General features: G+C 41.5%; 1 protein-coding gene and 1 long non-coding RNA gene across 10 annotated transcripts in view; one reads left to right on the plus strand and one right to left on the minus strand.

Moving 5' to 3' along the window:
• The window catches only part of lama2 (laminin, alpha 2), a 226,251-nt gene that overhangs the window by 87,611 nt on the left and 113,488 nt on the right, over window positions 1-25,152 (minus strand). For 5 of the 9 annotated variants that reach the window (XM_030404444.1, XM_030404440.1, XM_030404441.1 and 2 more), the window contains exons 21-23: window positions 10,029-10,240; window positions 2,106-2,212; window positions 460-732 (exon numbers count right to left, since the gene is read on the minus strand). In XM_030404444.1, coding sequence (XP_030260304.1) covers window positions 460-732; window positions 2,106-2,212; window positions 10,029-10,240 — 592 coding nt within the window. The remainder of the gene's footprint in view (window positions 1-459; window positions 733-2,105; window positions 2,213-10,028; window positions 10,241-25,152) is intronic. The other 4 variants (XM_030404447.1, XM_030404445.1, XM_030404448.1 and 1 more) reach the window with 1 other exon arrangement.
• LOC115573600 (uncharacterized) lies at window positions 5,137-5,652 on the plus strand. Its single transcript, XR_003982309.1, has 2 exons — window positions 5,137-5,246; window positions 5,325-5,652. It is a non-coding gene; the product is annotated as an uncharacterized LOC115573600 (long non-coding RNA).

Genomic DNA, 25,152 nt, shown 5'->3' on the forward strand with positions numbered 1-25,152 from the left:
GGCTTAGTTCAGCTAAAAATTAACAAAAAATAAATCAGCTTCCTGGAGGCAGAAACATCACAATCACACTAAAAATAATGACATTTGAAACTTAGCAACAACATGCCTCTTAAAGACCCCTAAAGACATTTTTGATGACGTCTCACACACAACGGTAGTAAAATGTGTACAGGGTTGAACACTATGTTTATGTTTCCTGCATCTTTTAATCTGGGGCCATAAATAACAGCTTACACTCAGCAGCATCTTCAAACAGAAATGTCTTTCGTAGAAAAACACAACCATGCGAGTAAATTTAGGCTTCAAACCATCACATCCACAAACACAAATCATTTGATGCTTGACACGCTCATAATGTGTTTCAAACACACCACAAATGTCTGTACATCTTTAACATTTTGGCACACCCATGCTCCTTTTAAAACACACCACTGTCACACACCATGCAGTGTGCGTTACCCCTGTCTTAGGCCTGTACGCCCCCCTGGGACAACCCCCCGTACGGGACGAACCCCCCCATCTCTGCTGCACGGCTTCTATAGGAACCCGCTCCACCGGCCTTCGTGTCTCCCGCCGCTCGTAACTCTGGCGACGCAAGTCGCAGCGTCGGCCCACAAAGCCGGGGCGACAGATGCAGCGTCCCTCAACATCGCAGCGCTGGGAGATTGAGCCATGAGGGCTGCAGTGGCAGGGCAGACACTCCTGACGCTCAGCATCCCACCAGCAGTTAGGCTGGACCAATCACAGTGCAGAGGGGTGGAGGGGGGGCACAGAGGTGGAGACCAATGAGAATGAGCGAGCAGGATGAATAAAAAACAAACTAAACACACAAAAAATAATTAAAAAAAGAAAGAAAGAAAGAAAGAAAAAGACAACCAAATACTTTTCTTTTAGAGATTATCATAAACACTGTATTATTGATACAATTACAGCTATGCTAGCAATAACCACCCTTCTTTGTTTGTATGTATGGCTTTACCTTTTACCACCTGAGAGCTGACAGAGACAAGAAAAGATGAGGTGCAAGAATATGGAAAAATATTCATAGATTGAATTCTGCAGGGCACTGATAAGTTACAAGAACTTTCATATTACTTACATTATGTAAAAATTGGCTAGCTTTCAAATTCATACTCCTAATCAGAGTAACTGTTAACTGCTTCTCACTGTAGCTGTCTTTAGCTAGTAAGCATACAACTGGAGGTTGTATAGGCTGACTGGAAGTTCAGAGCACCAGAGGAGTGTTAGGTGTGTTTATTATCACTGTTTCTCTCAATGGTACTTGGGGCAAAGTTTACTAGATAGCTCTGCAAACACAATGCATGTTTTTCTTCACTTTTGAATGTTTCAAACTAAGAATCTTGCATATTGCACCTTGAACAGTACATATAAAGAGATAATAGATGAGACAAGTTAGAAATGTATTCGTCCTGAGGTAGGCAAAGACTTCTAATATATAAAGTAGAAATATATCATACATAAACTCAAAAAGGTGCAAACACACACAAAGACAAAAATATAAACACTTCAACAGAAAACGTTGTTCTTGGTGAGTTTTATACAAACATATATGAACACTCAAAAATGGCTATTGGGGCTGCAATTATTGATTATATTCTGCTATTAATCTGTCAATTACTCTCTTAATTAATCGATTGTTGTTTAATCTGTAAAATGTAAAAACATTCTGAAAAATGGTAATGATTTATTCCCAAAAGCCAATGATGGGATCTTCAAATGTCATGCTTTGTCTGCAAACCATGAAATTCAGCTAACAAGTTCCTTAAGTACAGGTACAGATTCGATACCCACCACATTGCTGGCAATCTAAAAAAACACATTTGATGTAAAGTGACAAGAAAAATAAAATGTAATTCAAGAAAGGGCATTAACAACGTTGATCTAATTGGGGTTAAAATACTGAGGAACAGAATTGGTCCATTAAACAAATATGATACTGCAAGATCACAACAAAATTGTGAAGATCAGTGCCAGAGATGGAACAGTATATGTGGGAAATAAATTAATAAAAAGGCTCCTAAGGAAAGATGCCAACACATTGGAACTATCTGTAAAGATTATTGGCATCGGTCAAAAATACTCACCATGCACTCGTCGCACTGTCGTCCAACCACATTTTCTCTGCACTGGCACTGCCCAGTCTCCTTATTGCAGACCTCAGATACAGAGCCATTGGTATGGCACTGACAGGCTGCAAGAGAGAAGAGGAGAGATTAGAAAACAGCATCAATTATCACTTCCTCATGGAAGAATTTCTACATGAGTACATGTAACAACACGTATTGGTTTAACAATAACACAAGTTGGTGAGTGTGTTTACTTCACACCACAGCAGGCTGGATAAGAGCTCAGATCCAGCTTAAGGTCATCTTCAGGATTAGCTGTTGATATGCACTTTAATATCCTGCTGACTGCACTTCAGAGAAAATCTTCTCTTCTCCAAATAGATTCTTCAGTCTAGTGGGATGACTTAGTTTTGCCAGATTTTATTTTGTATATAAAATCACAGCCAGCTTAAGCATGAGCCTAAATGACAAATGCAACGGAGTAAAACGTCACATTTTGATTAATTTGTAAATGTAGATTTGTAATGTTTGCTCTCATTGAGAGTGAACATGAAAACAAAAAAGTAAAAACAAACAGCAGTAAGTCAGTCCTCCGTCCAGACTAAGCTCCACAGCGTAGGATCCCCAAAGTACATTGTAAAAGACATCCATTGCTTCGTGGTACAACTTGTGAAACAGTGAAACAGGTGCGTCGGTAGACCTGGCCATTCGGGGCTATAACCCTGGATGTTTGGGGAATAACCCAGAATCTCTATGCCTTAAAAAAAAAAAAAAAAAAAAAGCAAATATAATTGCCTAATGATGAAAATAGCCCCAGAAGTTTTTATGTGGTTGCATATCGAACAGCCAGCAGCCACAGAAGCTGACCTGGCTTTTTTCAAGGTAACTGAGGCAACACTGTCCACGGGGCTAAAGCCCCAGATGTTTTACACTCTTAGTGACGCCCCTGGAGTGAAATATTATGATATCAATATATCGGCCCATAAAGAATACACACTTTTTTGTAATAATTGCTTTAATCAAATGATATCAAACATCTTGTGACAAATATATGTAACAAAGGAAGGATATTTTACATATATTAGAGATATTCTTTTACTGAAATTGTTAACTTCACCAGGAATTTAAAAATGACAAATTACTTAACACATAGTTTTAATCATCATAATCTGTGTAAGCAAAAAAGTTTTCATATCATCACATTATGAACGACATATTCCCTAATACCAATACATTTGTTATAGGTCCATATCTGCCAACCGAAAGAGGAGGGAGGACACATTTCCTGTGTTGTGTAAAAGTGTAAATCTAAGGTAACAAAAACATAATTCTTAGTTTCTGGTGATTATGCACTAATGAAAGAATAATTACAGATATCATAATCCATTTCTGCCAATAGATCCCCATTAATATCACACACTGGAACTGATGTCGAACTTGAACCAAAATGAATGAAAATATCCCCGGTTTGATTCCAGCTGAGGGAATTTGTTTCATCTCTCTCTCTCACTCATTTCCTGTCAAAAATAAAAGCCCCTGTAGTACCCTAAACTTTACCCTATTTCCCAACACTGGCAGGATTTTCGTCCTGTGTCCAGGAAGATTGAAAAGCAGCTGGCCTTTTGGAAAACTTTTTGTCCTTTCTTGATGTCAGTATGTTCTCTATACAAACCATAACAGGATTCTAATCTCTACCTCGTTCTCTACATTCAGCTCCTGGCCTTTTGTCATGTTTGGGTAGTTTTTATGCTTCCTCAATGGATTAGTTAAAGAAATGATCCAAACTCACTCCATCGCATGACCTTTTAAATCTTTCCCTACGAGGCACTTCGTATGACTTTATTCAACTTTGTGTGTTCGAATTCTACAAGAGGAAAAAAAAAAAGACACGCCCACACACACGCCAATCAACCCATTGGATTTACAATCAAGACCTTGAACATCACAGCTACCATCTGGTGGGCTGGCTGTCAGAAGCACACACACATACACACACACAAATATTTCCGCGAAATCGTAGTCACCTTCTTAAGAAATTAGTGGCACACATCACATCACATATACACACATGCGCACATGTAGCCTGTTTTACCTCCTGCCATTCGCTACCGTTAGATGTGAAAGAGACAGAAGGAGAGACCTGAGTGTGAGATGGGGGAGAGAGGGGGGGAGGGGGACAACAGATGTCCAAACACACACACACACACACAGAAATATGCTCAAACACACGTACAGTACACAAAATACATTGATTTCTGCTTCACACACGAGCGCAGAGAGGCAAACACGTCCTCCCACACACACATGCAGATGTACACGCAAACACACACAAACATGCACGCCTGATTAAACATACAAGAAAACACGCACATATATGTTGCGCACACATTCTCTCTCTCTCACACACACACGCACACACACACACACACACACACACACAGTCTCTCACCCCCCTGGCTTCACCCTTCAGGGACCATCTGGACTCAGTTCTGTCAGTCACTACAATACAAGCCTTGTGAGATAAAAATGGTGCTTTTTTGTTGTGCGTGTTTTTTTTCCATCTATTTTCAGTTCTGGCCTTGATGGCGGAGATAACATTTTTCTGCAACTTGAAATACATTATGTTCTGTTACTAAGCAATCAGCAATCTGTTACATAGACAAATTGCTAGTAGTTATTGTGCGACATACAGTCGGCATACAGCCTATTCCGTATCTGTACAGTATTGTACATAAATACTTAATTATACAACAGTTAGTTCCGATCATGTAATTTGATTGGACAAGAGGCATTCCATGAGTGCTGATATAGAGTACAACCGCACCGGGACTTTTTACAGACATATCACTCTGCTGCGCAGGCGTTCCAATTACCGTTAATTAACGTTACATCAGTTGCCAGCTTGTGTTGGATTGTAACAAACTTTGCACAGCAAAGATGGACATATTTCCACAAATTACGTTTGATTTAAATTACGAATGGTCAGACTCAGAGAAGGACAAAGGGAAGGAGAGAGGCCAGGATACATCAGCGCACACCAGGTGTGTTGATAACGTCAGCCGACCTCGACAAATTAGAGAAGAGCAAAAATGAAGCCAACACTGTAAAGCAGACAGCGGGACTCGAGGCGAGGGAGATCATGGCCGTGAGTGTGTATAGGTGAGATGCTTTTGATTCATAGATACCATGTCGCAGTCCGAACATAAAATACATATCTAAACAAAGCTTATTTCGCAGGTCTGAAAGCTCGCTAAAAAGGTACTGGAGACCATCTATGGAGAGCCGGAAACGATGGAGCAACGTGCTGTCTGATCGAGCTGTTAATTCATCACAAACACACATCATGCCACCAAAGCGACTGTCACTGGACTCTTATTTTAGTGGTTGCACAATAAATGGAAAACATCCAGATAAATGTAAATGATACAAGTAGTGGTAATATGCAGACATTGTAGCGGTCTGTAGGAAATGTTTATGTGTTGCCTGGCAACAGCCTAGTCTCCCTTCCAGTTATGGAACTATTTGTGTTGGCGGAGCCAAATAAATGATTAACTATATAAACAAATCATAATCTCTTGTCGTTTACTACTGTTAACTAATAAAATGCGCTTGTAGAACTGTTGTATAAAAGCAATATCACACGAGAGGGAGTGAGGTTGTACTGTATAACAGCACTGGTGTGATTACCTGCGGCCTCGTGCCTACGACCGAATCACACCAGTGCTGTTATACAGTATAACCTCACTCCCTCTCGTGTGATATTGTTTAATTGAGTCCACGCTCATCGTAAACAAGTACACACATAAGTGGAAATCTTCTATACACAAAGTAGCTCTGCTCAGTGAAGTTAATAATGTATCCGGACTAACTGATGTTGAGTTGTGTCAAATGCTCTTGTGCTTTTGGTTTTTGAATGGGTAAAAAAAGAAAAAAAAAATGTAAAAAGGCACGACCCTGCAGAGTATCACTGTGCAACAACACATCAGCATGTAGAGGAATCCAGAGCTTGACAGGCCTGCTGTGCCATGAGCTGTTACAGTATGAGAAGACAATCACTGTTAAGGAGAGAGGTTTATAAAACAGTCAGCTCATAGATATTTTTTTTTTTGCCCCTTAATCAGACCATGTTGTGTTTAATAATCTAACCTCATCAGGATAGGTAGATAGATGCAACTCTAAATACAATTCTGCATACATTATGATTACATCAAGAAATTTACTGATGGGACTTTTTTTTTTCTCTTTTGTTTTACGAGCGGCAATGGTGTTGGCTGGTCACGTTTTCACCTCATGAGTCTGTGTGTGTGTGTGCATGTCATCATGGCAAAATTTGCAAATCTGCAGAACTCATCAAAGAGTACGACCGATACTCAGCTTCGTCAGGTGTGGTTTGCTGTGCAGTGTGTACAGGAGAGTACGAGGCCTGAGCAACTGCCCCTGACTGTCCATTCCACATTCAGATGTATTTCTGCCTTTTCTGGGCTCTCTCTCACAGTTGCAGCGAGGCCATGAGTCGATTCCAACAGCCAACGTACCTCTGTCACGAGGGATATGAGTACAAATATTGCAAATATTTTATGTTCTGATGGCGCTGGCTAGCTTGTTAGTTTGTTGGCATTACAAATATATTTTACAGAGAGAAAAAAATTACAATGTGTTGTTTTCTCATTTCATTTTACGTGCATAGTGTGAGGACTTCGGTTGTGGCTTGACGATCAGAACAAACAGTGTGAGCACATACTGCAAATCTCAGTCTCATCACAGACGACTGATTTGCTCGTTCAGTGTTAGTTGGAATCAAAATACACCATTTCTCAAACTGTACAGTGTCTGCCCAGCTTTAGACATTAGATATGACTACAGAGCATCTTATGACGAGATCACACCGGCCACGATGCCAGATTGGTGTGTATACTGTAAGTGAGCTTGGCTGCAACAGGTGAACCGTACCGTGATTATGACTCGTTAAATGCTGCATTAATCTGGGCTTTGGCTAGGATTGAAACAGACGGTTAAAAAGAGTGTTTTCAACTGCTTTTTTTCAAAGGCCCATCAGTCCTTCCATAAGTCCGAGCCTCAGCACAGAGCGCCGGACCAGTCCAATAAGAGTGGTGAAATTGGAATTGTGAGATTCCCCAAAGAGTTTATTGATCTACTGTATGAAGTATCTATGAAACATTCATTAAGTGTCAAACACACAGGAAGCATAATTACATTATTGAATTACTCCACATCCACTTTGTTCTAGTGATTGGACAAATGTGTGACAGTGCAATTCACACGTCTTTTCAACGACTTGCAAACGACTTTTTTCCACCGTGTGAGAAATGGTCGGAGGAGTTAATTGTCCTGAGTTTACTTCCTAAAACAGATTGCTTTGTGGCCAAGTTTGCTTGCAAAACCAAACTCTTTCCCATCTGCTGACAGAAAAAATAAACTGAATCGCTATTAGGGCGAGACACAAAACGGCTGCATCAAAAATGACCGTGGATGGGAACTCTGACATCAAAAGAAAAAGTAAAGGATTTTTACAGTCTAATGGCGCACGAATGGAATTGGCCTGAACTCTGCTGCTCCACTCAATAAAATTCATTAAGACTGGGAGCGAGAAGGGAGAGAGAGGATGACAGCAAGAGAGAGATAGACTGACAGAGGCAGAGAAAGCAAGAGAGAGTTGTGTTTTAATAATTCTTGGTGGTCATTGGTACAGGATCAATAACAACCCTCAAACTCCCAGACACGAGCAGCCGATCAAGCACTGTAGGAGAGCAATAGATCAGGCTGATTAATCAATAACCATTTAGCTGGATGGAGAGGGGAAACAACTACAGAACAATGGACTATCAAATGCACATTAATACCCCTTGTCAGCCCGTCTGCCTGCTTCTGAAGATTTTTATTCATCGGCCTCGCCCGTCTATCGCCCTAACTGAGGTGTCTCTCTGTTAATCCGTCTGTCCGTCTGCCTCGCTGCCAGTGCCGCTGTTTTCCTCAGATTTTGATGAAGATTTTCTCAAACAAGCGCCATCTGTATGTCTTTATACACTGCCATCTCTGCCATCATATATATATATATATATATATATATATATATATATATATATATATATATATATATATATATATATATATATATATATATATATATATATATATATATATATATATATATATGCTCTCGATTTACCAGTCAATGTACGTTCCGACCCTCACCTATGGCCATGAACTTTGGGTCATGACCGAAAGAATAAGATCCCGGATACAAGCGGCCGAAATGAGTTTACTCCGCAGGGTGTGTATATATATATATATATATATATATATATATATATATACATATACATATACATGTATATTTTATGAAAAAAGTCATAAAATTAAATAAAAATGTTTAATTTTTATTTAATTTTATTTATTTATTTTTTGTTTACATTTTTTTTTTTTTCCTTTTTTATTATTCTCACTCTTAAACACAGCTGGCAGTTAGTCGGCCGCTCCGACATCACACCTCCTACTAGCACAGCTGCTCGGCATTGCACAGTTGCACACACGCAAGCGCAAAAACACCACACACTCCAGATGGTGTACTATCTACTCAATGTTTCAGTGAGATGATTAAAGGTATCGTTTAGCGAAAATAGAGTTTCATAGAGGAAATACGACAACTTCAGTCAAACGCACCTGTTGACACACTAAAGCGACAATATTGTCTTTTTTGCAGCGATTTTGCTTTTTGAAAGAGCTGATGATTTTTTTCCTTCCCTCCTGTAGAGTTGTTGTTTTTTTAATCTGATTACACTACCTTAAAGTCATTCTGATGAAATACTGCTTTTAAACAATATCAGGACGAGCTGGTTCAATCAATATGTTGCTTTTACACAATTCATTACCCTGCTCCCTCTGTGGAAGGGGTCACAAACCATTTTGAGACCGAAAGCTACTTCAAGGAGAGAGAGTGATATGGGGGGCGGCTTGTTTTATAAAGGGGGCTATAAATGGGTCGCCAAATATACTTCGGCCTGCCCAAGTAAAGCAGATGATTTCCTGGTAGTTATTAACTAATAAAAAAACATAATTATCAATGAGAAAATCAATTTCTGGCAAATGATCCGCATAAATCCTACTCACTAAATAACATTTTGACAGTTATAAGGAAACATCTTATAATAAAAATCTAAGGTACCACCAAGCTGTACTTTAAAGTGTGCCTATTCAACAGCAACCACTGTAGCTTTTTACAGAATTACACAATAATGCTAAGTGCAGTGTAACAATAGCACAGGTAGCTGAGGATAATAAAGTAAACTAACTAATTCATGATGTCAGTAACAAAACAATATGCATCAAAAGCTAGCAAACATTAGCCACCATGAGCGTCTTGTAATTCCCAAACAAGCGAGGCCGTAGCAGAGAAATTGCCACATGTATTTAACTGAACAAAGGATTATTTAATTCAGGGTTCCCACACCTTCTTAAACATCAAACTCAAGGGCTTTTCAAGAATTTTCCAGGCGCAGTTCCATCAAATTGATGACCCAATACAGCATAGTTTATGACATGGATCAAGGGTATTCACTGTTGCGACACCGAGAATACTCATGATGACAACTAGCAGGCTTTACATAGATCCTGAACAACAATTAAAAAAAGAGACTTTAATGTTAACATCTATCAACTGTGCACAAAACATGTAAATCCAAGCACTTCCAATGCTCCATTTCTCTTTATTTCTATCTGCCAAAACTTGTAAGGCCTTGATTTTACCCCTCAAACTCTCAAGGATTTCAAGGTACTGTGGAATCCCTGTTAGCATTTCTAGTGCTCAAGTTTTCACTTTTGTATTTGACTTTGACTCCTATGACGTACTAACTTCTTTCAACAGTGATTCAAACTACAGCAACAAATCGAAGCTACTGACAGATTTGATGTCTGTTTACTTACGCTGGCAGCTTTTTGCCGTGATGGCGTCTCCATAGTACCCTTCAGCGCAACTGTCGCAATCGGGGCCGCCATAGCCCTGTCGACAGCGCAGACACTGGCCAGTGACTGGATCACAGCTGCCAGGTATGGATAGGTCCAGGTTGCCATTGCAATCACAGGGCTGGCAGGAACTCCCTGGCACAGATGGCTGGCCGAAGTATCCATTGGAACATCTAGAAGGAAGCAGTGAGACGTGGGAAAGTGTGACGATGCTGATGTTGTGTATAACAGATAAGAGACAGGTTGGTTACAAACTTTAGTGCCTCCTAGTGGTGGCATCAAAAAGACACTTATCTGTCCTGTTGAGAGTAAAATGACAGATGAGATGAAAAGAAAAAATGTGCCATCAGTGTAATCTGACAGATAGTGTAATCAAAGTACCTCAACAATTGGTCGCCATCCCATTTGATGTGCTTTCAAGTTGTATGTAGCAATGAGAAGTCATCCTGTTGTCGCATTCTCAGAATACAATTTCAGATTGAGATAATACTACCTCATGTCTTGTTGTAAGAGCAGGCAGTGCAATATTATGTTCAGAGAAAAAACGGCTTTGCTTTGCTCTGCTTTCATGTAGGAAATTACGCTTGAAAAATGCAGTGTCTCTCGCTTTCAGGTCTGCAAGGAAATGTGTCGCAGCTTACCTTGTCTTCCTTTTGTGTCTAACAATTGCAGAAAACAACTCTCAGATCTCAGCAGGTAAGTATTATCAAACGTATTGTTTACCTCAGCGGCTGGCATGTATGACAAGAGCAGGCAACAAATAACCAACCACATAAAAAGTTAGCAATTAAGCTAATTTAGCTCAGTCTACGAGAATCATCAGCATTGCTTTGGTGTATCTTCAACCAGGGGCGTTGCTAGGCCTGCAGCTTTACAAGGGCACGTGCCCCCGTAAAAAGTGTCTGGCAACGCCCCTGTCTTCAACCATTCAGGCTGCTCAGCCGAAGGTACCTTTTGGATGTAGAATTCATAAGACATTCGCACTTACATCAAATACAGACAGACATTAACTCATAAATATAAACCTAAAGAGCTGGGGGGCAAAAAAAAGAGGCCAAACCAAACACCTGCTGATATGAAATGGGTTTATAAAATGAGCTTTTGAGATTTTTAAAGAGAGATTTATTGTCTGCAGGCAGTTTAAAAACAGGTTATTCACAGCGGTTTGTTCAGGTTTTACTGAAAATTGTCATATAACTGAAGTACTGTTTAAAACTCAAAGAAGAAATATCTAAATGCTACTCCTGGTTCTAACAATGACACACAATTTAGGTTAGAACATACATGTATATGATGGGGTGGACGGTATACCAATTTCGTCACAGTGTCGAGTTCTGCTATGACATGGATTTTTGCTAAACCTTCATAAGTGTTTCAGCTTATTAAAAATGGTGTGCTTCACTCTGTCTGCTGTAACATTTAGCTAAATGGTTAAACATGTACTCTCAGAACTAAAGTTACATTAATAATTACTGTTTTCCTTGCTAGCGTGGACTTTGGTAACATGAACATGTGGAAGGCAAACAAAGCACCTAAAATTTCTCAATTGTTGTCTTCACGAACCAGCAGACATCTTCATCTACTCCTTCATCTTGCTGTCCCAAGAAGGGTCAACAAGCGATTAAGTTTGAGGATAAATATTCAAAAGGCATTCTGCTGAGAGGAAATATTATCATTACATTACCGGCCACCCATGAGATATTGTGTGCTTGCAACATTACAACATCATATCCATGTGCAGGAGTGTGTGGGGACCTTCAGCTACTTTGACGGCCTGCTGCGGTTTACCAATTTAGATATTTAGACCGTAAACTATCCTTTTCTTTCCTTTCATTTTCAAGGAGCATGAATTGAACTTAATTTTATATTGAAAATACATAAAATATAGTGTGTTTTTTGTATTAACTTGGGTGGATTTTGAGCAGTTATAGGCTGGAAAACATCAAGACAATCTGGCAATTTGGAACCATTTTCCATTTATTGTAGCACGCATAAGCAATGTTGTAGTGTTTAGTAATAAGGGACAGTCATGTAGAACTGTGTGGAAATGAATCCCATTTCAGTAACAATACTATAATGGCACCCAGTAGAGTATGCCCAACAGCCCCCTTTTGTACTCACTCATAGATACCAACCACTTCTGTACGCCTGACTTTTGTCATCAAGATACGTGTGTTATTCCCTGAGAAACAAAAACGTTGAAAAATGACCTATATCACAATGTTAAAGACAGTAACAAAAAAACTGCCTTGGCAGGGTTAATACATCAACAGGCAAGCTATTCCTCCCAAAGTGCATGCAGGAGATTTAAGATTTACATCGCCAATAGAGTGAAAATGTCATATAGCACATCCTCTGTTCATACATTTTATTGTTGAAAATGAGTGATGCATATTTCTGTGGTGTCCTTGGAAGGCAAATGTTTGGACTGAGCATAATCGGGATATGATGTTGACCAAATAATAAAAAAAAGAAAATTTCAAAAACTATTTTGAGTCTTTTATGTTGTTCTTTGTGTTCAGTGATTAGAAATAACTGAAAAAAACATCCTCTTGATTGATATTGTTCATGAAAAGCGAAAATTAAAAATGGTTGTAGGCAGCCTCGAGCAAGGACAAAAGACAGTCACATTCCTGGAATTTTCATTTTTTGTAATCTATTCATTTTTGGGGTTTTCAGCTTCTTTTGGTCTGATTATTAATAAGAGGGGGTCCAGATGCTGCAAATATGTATTAACCTGAGACTGCTGCACCATGTCAAGAGCCGCTGAAACCAAATAAAAACAGGCCTGAGTTGAAATAAAGCTCTACGGGCTGAAAGGGGAATAGTGATGAAAGAGGACAGGAAGAGGGGGAGAGAAGAGGGGAGAAAGAGAGGGAAGGGGGGGGGGTTCACATTGAAAAGAGAATTGAATTTAGAGGAGGAGGGAGACGAAAAGGACAGAGAGAGGGACACAGTCAAGAGCAGCCAGCCATTATTACCAATGACCCTCCTTGGTACTCAATAGAACTGGTTTATTAGCTTCCAAGTGTGTGCATGTTGTGTGTGTGTGTGTGTGTGTGTGTGTGTGTGTGTGTGTGTGTGTGTGTGTGTTTGCGTGTGTGTGTGCATGTGTGTGTGTTAATGTATGAGTGTGTATTGCTACAAGTACATTCTTCTAGTCAAGTGGAGAATCGTACTGGCAGCAATCTCACGTCTTGGTAGGAGAGCAGAGGAGGGAGAAATGTATTTGTGTTTGTATTCAGCTTCATCTGCAAGATGAATTCTCACTTTGAGGCTTCTATTCTATTCTGTTTCATACCGTCAGCATTTCTGTGTGCATGTATGTGTGGTTACTTGGGCCTCAAGAGGAAGAGAAGATATTTATAGTGGAGGGTCCAGAGTGTTTGAAGGAGATATATTGGGGAGAGTCAGACACCTGGTCATAGCCCTCAGAATGAGCAGGAAGTGGACGTTGAGCACAACTGGTAGGGAGTTGCGGGGGGAAAGAGAGGGGCTGGGATCCTTAAAGTTATGTTCTTTTATTTTTAGTGTTATAAATGGGGAGCCGGCGCCAGGGGAACGACAGGCTCCGCTCCTCCCTCGTACATTTTTTTCCATAACTTTTAAAGCACTGCTCTTCGCTTGGCGTTACTGTATATACCGCGTTAAAAGCAGAAATTGGGGCAGCTTTTTTTAGTAGGTGAAATGGGACTTTCATATGAATAAACATCTCGCAGTTATTTTGCGATTTGCTTTTAAAATTATGCGAATTACGGTGGGAGAACAAGAAGATCAAATGAGGTGTGGTTTTTCTTTCAATACGACACTCGAGGCTGCCGAAGCACAAGGCTCCATCGTGTTGTTTGAAATCGCCTCAGTGTTTTCTCAACACAAAGAACAATTGTGACTCTCCTTATTGAAGCTCTTAACATTCAAGATTAAATACATAGCCTATGTTGGGCTGTCAGCATGAAAACAAAGGTGTAGCAGAGCTTTAATTTACTTGAAACTTACAATATAATGTATTACAAGAAATGAGCACATAATGCCTGTTTGAACATACATTTTAATATCTGAGAATATTTTTCAACTTTCTATCACTGCACCATTTAGTCATGTTTTTTTAATGATTAAGAGCAAGGTGCAGTTGTCTATTTGTGTCATATGGTTTACTGTAAAGGAGGAACAGAAAGACAGACAGGAAAGGTGAGAAGTCAAAGACTGAAGAAGATACAGAAGATAATCATTTATCTTTCTATGCCAAACACACAGTATCTAACATTCTATTAAAACTAGTATTACAACTGATCCAACTACTATGATGATGAATTCATTGACATGCATTTCAGCCAATGCTTTCCACCTGATACGTAATAGTAAAGTAACCGTTACTACTTCTGCTATTTCCCTCTATCAATAGTTAATTCATGTTAAATGAGTAATCTAGCGAAATGAAAAATTCACTAAAATATTAAAAATATAGTCATGGTCAACCATCCCCACCTGTTTTAACATGGACAAAAACAACAGGGAAAAAAACCCAAACAAATGTAACATGGCTTCATACACCCTGTACAGCATAGCCCAGGGGCTTCATTTATAAAACTCTGCGTAGGATTGACGTCAAAAGGTTGCGTACGCACGAAACACAGAAAGTGCGTACGCACAAAAATATCCTGATTTATAAAACAGTGCGCAAGCACGTCCTACGCCGATTTCCCTTTATGAATCACACTCCACTCTAAATGTGCGGGTCATACCACGCCCATATTTGCCTATGAATATTCAGAGAAACGTCCCTAATTAATATTGAATCATGACTGACAGCATGCCGAAAGCAGAGAGAAAGGCGAAGAAGCGCAGTTCCACTCAGTGTGAGGTGGAAGTTCTCGTCGGGGAGGTGGAGAAGAGGAAGGCTGTATTATTAGGTTGACACAGTGCTGGGTCGGGTCACCAATGCCAAAAAGGCTCTAGAGTGGCAGCATGTGGCAGACAATGTAAATGATGTTGCCTCAGAAGGTCGGAGTGTGGCCGAAGTGAAAAAAAAGTGATCAGACGTAAAAGTGGAAGCAAAAAAGCACCTGGTGTCACACAGGCAGAGCGTCTGTGTGACGGGCGGGGTAACGGGCCAACCAGAGCTCACCCCGCTGGATGAAAAACTGACGGGGATCATCGGGGAATCCCTCCTGAGTGACATGGTGACGGATGTGGAGGGGGAAACCGATGCCGGCCCAATCAATTCTCACTCGGTGCACTTATAGCAACATGAGTGCAGTTAGTGGCACCGATTACATTTGGGGAACCGGACATTGCTGGAAATTGCGCATTTTTATTTGCCTGTTCACCCACCGTATAAGAAAACTTTATGTACTGCTGCGACAAACCAATTATACCTCCTAACACGTCTGGCCTAACACGGCTAAAGTTTGGCTTGGATATCCCTGACCTGTCAGCCAATTCCCTCTGGAATGTGTCGGTTGAAAGCCGAGTGTTGTGAGCACTTGAAGCGGGACCGGCACGGCGTGGTTTCTGCGGGTGCTCCTCTCTAATGCTGGGCCCAATACTGCACATAGATCCAAGAGGACAGCTCGTGGGAGTCGGAAACGGCTCATCAGCCAATCATCACTGTTGGCCAGTGGATCTTGCTGGCCACTGAAGTTCCGCTCCCTCCGTATCCTTCCGTTTGCCACATCCTCCAACAGTACCAAAGCAGCCATTGTGCGTCATAACGCATTGTAAATACATGCCTTTATATGCCCATCTATTAGGTAATATCTGCTACACGTGTGAGAATTACCCTGATTGACTAACAGTCCTTCAGACTAACAATATAAGATAATTATAGTCTTTATCTGTATGGCAACAAAACACAGTTACAAAGTGTTTTATGCGTTATGCATTGAAAACGGAGATGAAACGAAATGCGCTATATCAGTGGTCCCCCCCTGGGGGGGGCGCGGACACTCTTCCGGGGGGCGCGAGTATGCTACAGGATGGGAGGGGAAAAAAAAATCAGAAAAAACAAAAAACAAAATCACCAAAATTCCCCCCATGTCGAAATGCAAGTGGTTGGACTATTATAACACACAAACAAATCATCCTTCTGGCGACTTTTTTTGGCAAAAGCGACTACCAACAAATCTAGCGACTTTTACTGGTGTTATTGGAGACTTTTTAGGTGTTTGGAGACTCTGACTTGAAAGCACGTATCACTCTGCAGTTACTGTGCTCAACGAGCAGCGGGTGCTGCCGTGAGTCCCTCCCCCGTCTAAAAGCACTCACAGGCGGTCAGTCTCTCAGTTGCCTCGCGCAGCAGTCCAGCCTGCAGTCAGAGCAGAGAGGAGACACACACCACTCTGCCTCCAGGCTGCAAATGAATCGCGGATGCGCATGGCCGCCGCCGCTCCGGCGTACAGAGCGGGGTGTAAATGTACCGTATATTACCAAATAATAGCTGGGTTTCAATTAACCGCAGGGTCCCCTTTAAACGCCGGGTGCAGGTGTATATTTTGATAAATAACCGCAGGGGAAACACCTGGGAAACACCCCGACGTATTCATCATGACGTCTACCGTCACGTCTCTTTAGGAGCGGCAGCGCAGCTTTCTGTGTGAATTACATGAATTACAATTACTGTGCTGCCGCTCCTAAATAAATGCCGAGTCTAATTCATGTATTTTTTTTAAATCAAGGAAGAAGACGTGATCAATGAATTCTTCTTCGCCTTTTTCATGTGTTGTGCTGCTTTCTGTCAGTCAGTATCACATTGATGATCGCCATTGCTCCGGTGCAGCAAAATAAAAAGTACGACTTGAAATTCAAAGTTTCTGTCGTAAAATACGCAGAGGAAAACTCGAGAGAAACAGCTGCTAGAAGTTTCTCTGTCGACCCCAAGAGAGTGAGATATTGGCGAAAAAATCAAAGGGCCAGGCTGCCTGGTAGGAAGAGGGCTAGCAAGGAGCTTGAGATAAACATGCGGGGATGAGTTATCAGCAAACGGGCACGCCACGAGAGAGTGTGATCAGGGCGATGGAGAAACAAATGTACGCCACCGTGAGTGACAGCAGAGATGAGGAGTTTGCAGCGAGTGCTGGTTGGCTGAATCGTTTCCTCCGCCGCAACAACTTCACTTGCAGAAGGATGCCAGAGAATTCACCAAGAAGCTGGCGAAGTTTGTGACATTTTCATCCCGGATTTTTGTGAGGAAGAAATTAAACGATTGAAACAAATAAACGCCTGGTCTGTTAAGTGATTGAAACAAGTAAACGCCCCGGATATTATTTGGTATTTTACGGTATGACAACTCTCCCGGCCCGGGGAGAGAGACATGCATCACAGTGCTCAGCTGCAGACACATCAGAGAGGTGACGAGACGCAACCCATCATGACTGACAGGCATCAAAGCCACTCAGCGTTACCTGACCGACCCGCCCCCAGATATTTCATTCAGAAAAACAGGGCCTGTGGCAATTCTGGACAGCAGTTTTTTTTCTTTGTTTTCTTCTTCTTCCTCCATGGGCCCCTGACGGCGTCCGGGGGAGCCAACTGCAATGAACCAGCTTTGGGGGGGCCCAGCTTGCAAAAGGTTGAGAACCCCTGCGCTATATGGTATAGGATAATAATATATTAAACTGCATTCATATCAGTGAGTGTAAACGTAATTTGCTCTGCTGTTGTCTTACTTTTGTGCTAAATCATATGTTTCCCATGTGCACTCCAGGGAGTATGTTTGTTTATTCATTGTAGAAATCGTTTTTTTTTTTTTTTTATACATTTCTTGCAAATAAACTGTTCATATTATGAGAGGTAATATTACTATTTATTTTACACGATCAGTATCAGTTTGACGGTTTCTCCCGTTTCTCCTTACCCCAGTTATGTGCGTATGCATGAGTCAGAGTTTGCGTGGAGGACCACACATTTTCCCATCAAGTTCTCTTTTTATAAATCCCACGGTGTGCGAAGAGAGTTGCGTACACCTTCTTTTGTGCGTACGCAACATTTATAAATGAGGCCCCAGGTCTCTAGAGGCTGTGAGATCCCAAATTGATTTGCAAAGACGTTCTTTAGGCCCTTTTACAAGCTGAAATGTTCATTGTAGTCGCTGAGCTCAAAGTGTTAACAAGTACCCCATCTGAAGTGGGCTGCATCGCATTGAGCTTGTCTTCGCGTTGGAGGTGTAAATAATGCTTTTTTTAAATCAATCTGGCATTATGCAGAACAAACTGTAGGGAGCCATTTTTGTCGCCATCTACTCCAGTTGTTTAGCAGAACGCTGCAACGCTGTTTCACTCTGGTGGTCCAGAAGTTATTTGTGGACTACCAAACCGTCTCCATTGTGTGAGTAGATAATGAGGAAAATCTCTCAGTTTGTTGCTAGTTTCAGCTGACCCTTATTGTGGTTATCCCAAAAAATCCTGCTGACCACTGTTCAACTGCATTTAAAAGTATTCTCATTTCATGTGACCATTGCTTTTTTTTCTCCTTTTGTCAATATGAATGTTCTTGACCTTAACAGAAATACATGTGACAATATCAACAATAAGCACAACCATCACCATTGCTTCCCATTCCCCTCCAGATGAAAGACAGATTTATTAAGACCCTCAGATACATCAGCAAGACGAGTCGCCAAAAATCGAAATGAATGTGTAAAATCTGAAAAAAACACAAAAGACCAATAGCATCTAGATTTGGTGACAAACCCCAGACAGCAGTAAATGATAGCTTCCAACTCAAAGTGTTTTAGCCGACTTACTTGTCAGGCAGCTGCATTAAGCAGCTTTCAGCTATATTCTAAATGGCTGTTTATGGACAGTACATTGAAAAGCAGAATCACTTAGCGGCGAGTGGATAGCCTATTAGCATGGGAGAAACAGAGTAGCTTATTCTGTTAAAGCCCATAATACAGACAAATTGGCACATTATAATTAATTACCACTAACAACAACAAAAGCACTGCAGATAATGAAGTCTAATGGCAGGTAGTGCATAGCAGGTATCAATTAGACTAATAAAGCAAGAAACAACCAACTGCTGATTACCACTTTAATCCTGTCATTAGTAATATAAAATATTATTTCACATTATGTCCACTCCTGCATACTCTGAGTCAATGGTGCCACCAGCAGCCTCTCTTTCTTTCTTTCTTTCTTTCTTTCTTTCTGTCTTTCTTTCTTTTTCTCTTTTTGTTTACCAGCTGTCTTCTCTCACTGACAGGAGGCACCATATGGCATCAGAACAGCACGCACACACGACCACAAGAAAGTAAATACACAGATGTATTCTCTCTCTCTCTCTCTCTCTATATATATATAGATACATACACATATATATATATATACATATACACACACACACACGTATATATATATATATATATATATATATATATATAAAAAATGTCAAATACACATTTATAAGCAAGTACACACACAAACACATCCATACACATATGGCTCACAAGCTCTCCAAGAACCAACACCATCATTGCTGGAGCTTTACCCCATTTAGATGCATTAAAACACACCTTTTCAGAGAAACATTTTCATGTATGTATTTGGGAATACTTCAGAATCTATTATTTTGGGCAGCGTCATCGTGTCTGGCAATATACAATTGCTGGTAAACTACCCCATAGGCGCAGGTCATCTCCAGACTTAAAAAATAAATTAGTCAATCAGTGCGTTTACATGACACACAAGAAAACCGAATTACTGACTATGATCGGATTTTTAAGATGCATGTATACACCTTAGTCTGACTAAAATCGGACCGGATCGGATTTCTCATAGTCAAATTAAAGCACCCAGATTATTTGACTGATAGTCACATTACTCCTGCATGTATACGTTCCATCAGATCGGATTGGATTTTGCGTTCTGCGCAGGCGCGAGATTTTTTCCCCGGGGCCGTGAGCCGGAAGTAGACGGGCGGCGGCGGCGTCTTTCCTCCGAAATCACCGCAAGAAAGAGCGCCATTGTGCATCTAGTTTGTGTAATTATCATGTACACCTTATACGAAATTTACAAAGATGTAGCTTCGTCTCGCTCTTCATACGCCATCTTTCTTGAATGCCGAGGCAGCTGGTGACATAAAGAGGTCAGCTGGAGGTGTCTCTGTTACCACTAGTTGAAATGGGTACAGCGTCACCTAGCGTACCGGCGTATGACATGCTTCGGCCCAATAATCCGATTTTCTCACCGGCATGTATACTTGGATAATTGCAGTTGTCTGGTTGAGTAGCATAGTCGAACTATGGCTGTAATCTGACTAAGATGTGCATGTAAACGCACTGAATGTGTTCACTCTGTAGACCAATGGCAGAAGCACTTACAGAGCTTCTCTTAAAGAAAATTAAGGCTGTAACCTTTCAAAAGAGCCCAAAACCATGCCTGTACTCCAAACAGTTAAACAACAGCTGTGAATTTACTTTGGGCTATACTAGGTTAGGCACTTAGGGATCATTCTACATACATTTCCAGGAATGGTAATATGCACAGCCCCTGAGAAATGAGATGAATTAATAAATCAAATAAATAAATAAACAAATAAATAAATAGATAGATAGATAAATAAAAAGAGGGGTGGTGAGCTTTAATGGGCTGGGCCCGTTGGTCAACACCAGACCATATTAGTCATCGTCTGGGTTGCAGTGCAGAGCAGATGCCTCTCTGTGACAGACAAAGTTAAAAATTAAACCGACAATGAGTCAGTTTGCTTTCCGGCAGCAAATGAGGTTTATAAAAAGACTAAGAGGCAGACGGAGAGGTTCTGTTGTGGACCGCACGGCGAGGCATGTCAACTATGCATGGCAGCGAGCTGAGGCCCTGAGTCCACCAGCAGCTCTCTGTTAACTGGCAACACACGGCAAAGGCCTGGATAACGGACATCATCAACTCATAATGATCAGTGTAGGGTTATCTGATATTTACCTTTATGAGGGGACAAACCTTGTTTTCCCAACTTATTTAAATCTCCCTGGTCATAATTACCAGTAAAAATAATTTCCTTTTTTCAAACCACATATGAAGCAAATCTTCACGTGGAGCAATTCCACAGAAGGTTTGGAGCTGTTTACCAGTGGGAGGAAGGCTCAGAGTTTATTTTTTCTAAAACCTTTGGGATCTAAAATGTATCTTCACTCTCACTTCCTCCACCTGTCTTGCAGCCGAGAGGTGCGTAGGGGCCAACCTCCACTGCAGGGTGTGATGCACTCTAATTAGTCTCCCTTCGTCCTTGCTGACTGCTAACTGGAGGGGAGATACTTTATTTTATGAACATACAAAGAGGAGTTGGGAAAAGACCTATGCATTGGTTGACCAGCAATATGGGCCATATTTTGCCCATCACAGATCGGCATCGGTATTAGCATACAAGTCGGCTGGTGTGCACTGATATGGAACGTATCACAATGCAATAAATTATGCTTGGGGTGATATGTTTTAGTCATTCTAGACAGTAAGGTTAATTGTTACATATCTTTGTCACGTTTTTGATTGACACTTTTGAGGGACGATTGCAAAAAAACCTGCGAATATCCAACAATATACCCGTGTCAGACATTTCTATTCCCTAATCACGGCATCAACATCGGCCCCAAAAGTTGAGTATCAATTGGGCTCTAGAAGAGACTGGAGGCAAAATAACAGTCACTGGTGAGTGCTGAGTGTAGTCAGAGACAAAACTGAGCACAACCGCAGACACAGGCACACTTGTTGCCTGCCGCTGATCACTAGCTCACGGCTGATATGTAATAGATTATTTGGGCTTGTTAAATGAGCACAGAAGGTCCTGCCGCCAACACTTAGGTGAAAATTAAAAGGTTAAAATGGGGGAGTCACGTGACCTTGCGCTGGAAGATGGCTGCCTGAAAGTGGACTCTGGCCATCGTGACGGATAAGCCTTGGAAAAAATCCACATTAGAGCGTGATAATACGCCAACACCAGGAAGCAAGACAAACATAATACAGTCAAAATGCCAAACGCCAAGAATACTGCGGGAAGAAATATGAGTTTGAGGGCTACAGCCACGTCTGTCGCAGAGCGTGCTAGCTGCGCTAAGCTATCAGCGGCTACAGCTAATGACACGGCTCCCGACCGAGCAGCTGGTGCCAGGTCCGCTGCAGACATGGGGAGTGACAGTGACAGTGACAGTTCCCGACCGAGTTGTCGGCACAAAATTAACAGAATGGTTGACGGCGGCGGATACAGCAAGCGAGAGCATCGCGGACCGTGCTGGCTGTTCAAACCCAATAGCGACTGCAGCTAACGAGACAGGCAGCGTGGCAGCTGACATCGCTAAAATATACGGCCTTCTCTCAGAAATCTCAAGCGGGCACAATAACAAGCTGGATGAGATCCACAGAACCACTACATCCATGGAGTCCAAACTGACTGCTATAACCACACGCCTCTCCGACGTCGAAAGCCGTTTGGACTTTCTGGAGGACATCAATAAGACACTGACTGCTGACCCTCCTGCGACTCGGGCTGAGCTAGAGTCTCTCCGTGAGCGGGTGGACGACCTTGACTCCAGAAGCCGCCGTAACAACTTGGTTTTTGTGGGTTTTCCTGAATCCTGTGAGGACAGTGGCGCCCTTTCTTTTCTAGCCGGAGTGATCCCAGACATCATAGAGCTGGACTTCCCTAAGGGCTTGGAAATAGACAGAGCCCACCGGGCTCTTGCCCCACGCAGAGCGGACGGCCAGCCACCGAGAGCCATAGTGGCGAGGTTCCTACGATACCAGGACCGGGATCGGATTATGCAAGCAGCTCGAAACAAGGGGAAGTTGATGTGGAGAGGACACCGCATCATGATCTTTCCTGACTATTCTAAGGCGGTTAATGATAAACGCAAACGCTTCAAACAGTACAAGCAGATGCTCCACGAACGCCGCATAGGATTTTCCTTGCGCTACCCGGCTGTGTTGGTCATCAACCCCAAAGGTGAAGGTGGAAGGCGCCGGGAGTTTGACGATCCTCAGAAGGCCCTGGAGTATATTGGGACATTGTGACTGATGCTTCCTAGAACTAGCAAACATAATAATAGGGATAAAACATGTTTTCCTCCGCCTTCTCTTTCCAGGACGGACGTTCTTATTTCTATTATTTTCTTTTAACTGAAAAATGATCCAGGTATGTTCAGCTCTGCTTTGTACGTTTTCTGTTTATATTTATCCTCCCTTGCTTTATGTGCCGCGCTAACATTTTTACCTGGTTTTGAAAGCGTGCAAATTTACCCCGCTGTAATATGATCCGATGGCGCGGGCTGGTCTGCCCAGATTCTTGTCGCCTCCCTGTATTACATACTAAGTTATTCTGATTTGGGTTATAAACATAGAAGCCTTAAAGGTGTTGGTTCTTGGAATATGGAATCTGTAATGACATTTTATTTGGTTCATTTTCTTTGGTGTTAACAGCTATAGGGGCCAATACACTCAGTGTAATACGTTGATGTCAATTTCCACCTGCTGACCCAGGATGGGTGTGTTAATTGTCATGCTAGTACTTTTATTTCACAAATGAGAGCAGGTTTCTCAAGGTGTTCCTTGGCCTTAATGTTACTGAGAGTCGCTCTACTGGCTGTAACAGCTTTGCCACGATGGTTCGATCTATGAAGGTAGCTTTCCCCTATGAGTCACGGACCATAGTTTCTTTAGTTTAAAGCTCAACGCAGTGTTGATGTGCGTATCAGAGCTCACAGTTCCTGTGTTATATGGATGTTTTCCTAAATGTTATATTGGTGTGTTTTCGTTTTTCTATGTGGTGTGTAACTTGCGTAAGCTTTTGGCAGATGTAGAGATAAAGGAGTATATGTCTACCCCTAAATATGCATTCACATAATAAGGGTCTGTGTTATCTGAGCCTTAATGTGAAGGGACTAAATTCGCCTATTAAAAGGAAAAAGTCTTATCCTATCTTAAGTCGAAGCGCTGTGATATAGGATTTCTCCAGGAAACGCATTTATTAGATAATGAGACAAAAAAACTAGGTAGGGGCTGGGTGGGACATGTGTTTGTAGCATCTGGGACAAGTCATAGTAGGGGAGTTGCCATCTTGATTAATAAACACCTGCAATTTAAGTGTATTAAGGAGACCAGAGATGACTCAGGCAGGATATTGGTAATGTTAGCAGAAATACAAGGCCTACTTGCAGTTCTGGTCAATGCGTATGCTCCTAATATAGATGACCCATCCTTTTTTGGCCTGTTGGAACATAAAGTGAGTGAGATGGGTAACTACCCAGTGATCATGGGCGGAGACTTTAATCAGGTGTGGGACCCAGTTCTTGACCGGCAACCCTCAACACCTCGGCCTCGTAGATCTGTTAACATATTAAAGGATATGTGTGAGGGTTTGGGTCTTGTAGATATATGGCGCCTTCATAATCCAACATCCAGAGAATATACTTTTTTCTCCCCACCCCATGGATCACTCTCTAGGATTGACTATTTTTTTATTTCCGACTCCATTGTTTCTTCCACATTATCCTGCAGCATAGGCAGTATACACATCTCAGACCATGCCCATGTGATGGTTTACATCCTCCCTAATATTAAGTCAATTAGGTCCCCAAGATGGAGAATGAATTCAAGCCTCCTCCTGGATTCTGGTTTTAGAGAATCCTTACGAGCCCAAATTACCCTATTCAAGGAAACCAATTTACCCACAGCTCCCTCGATGGGTGTTGCATGGGAAGCCTTGAAAGCGTTCCTTAGAGGATTTGTCATTCAGCATGCAACATACAAGAAGAAACTAAATAAGGTGAAAGAAACTGAATTGGAGAAGCAGATTAAATCTGCAGAAAATGCCTATAAACAGAACATGTCTCCCACCAATTTAACTCAATTAACTCGTCTAAAATATCAGTTCAACACGATTCTTACTGAGAAAGCTGAGTTTGCCCTATTTAGAGCCAGGCAGAAACAGTTTGAAGAGGGGGACAGAGCAGGGAAAATGTTGGCGAGATATATAAAACAGAGGGAGAGTATGAGCGCTATTCCTGCGATTGAACATCAGGGGAGGGGCTTGTTAACCAATCCAACAGACATTAATATAGAGTTTAAGCAATTTTATTCCAACTTATATGTTTCAGAATTAC

This window comes from Sparus aurata, chromosome 22 (genome assembly GCF_900880675.1).
Source record: "Sparus aurata chromosome 22, fSpaAur1.1, whole genome shotgun sequence".
In the NCBI taxonomy this organism is placed as follows: domain Eukaryota; kingdom Metazoa; phylum Chordata; class Actinopteri; order Spariformes; family Sparidae; genus Sparus; species Sparus aurata.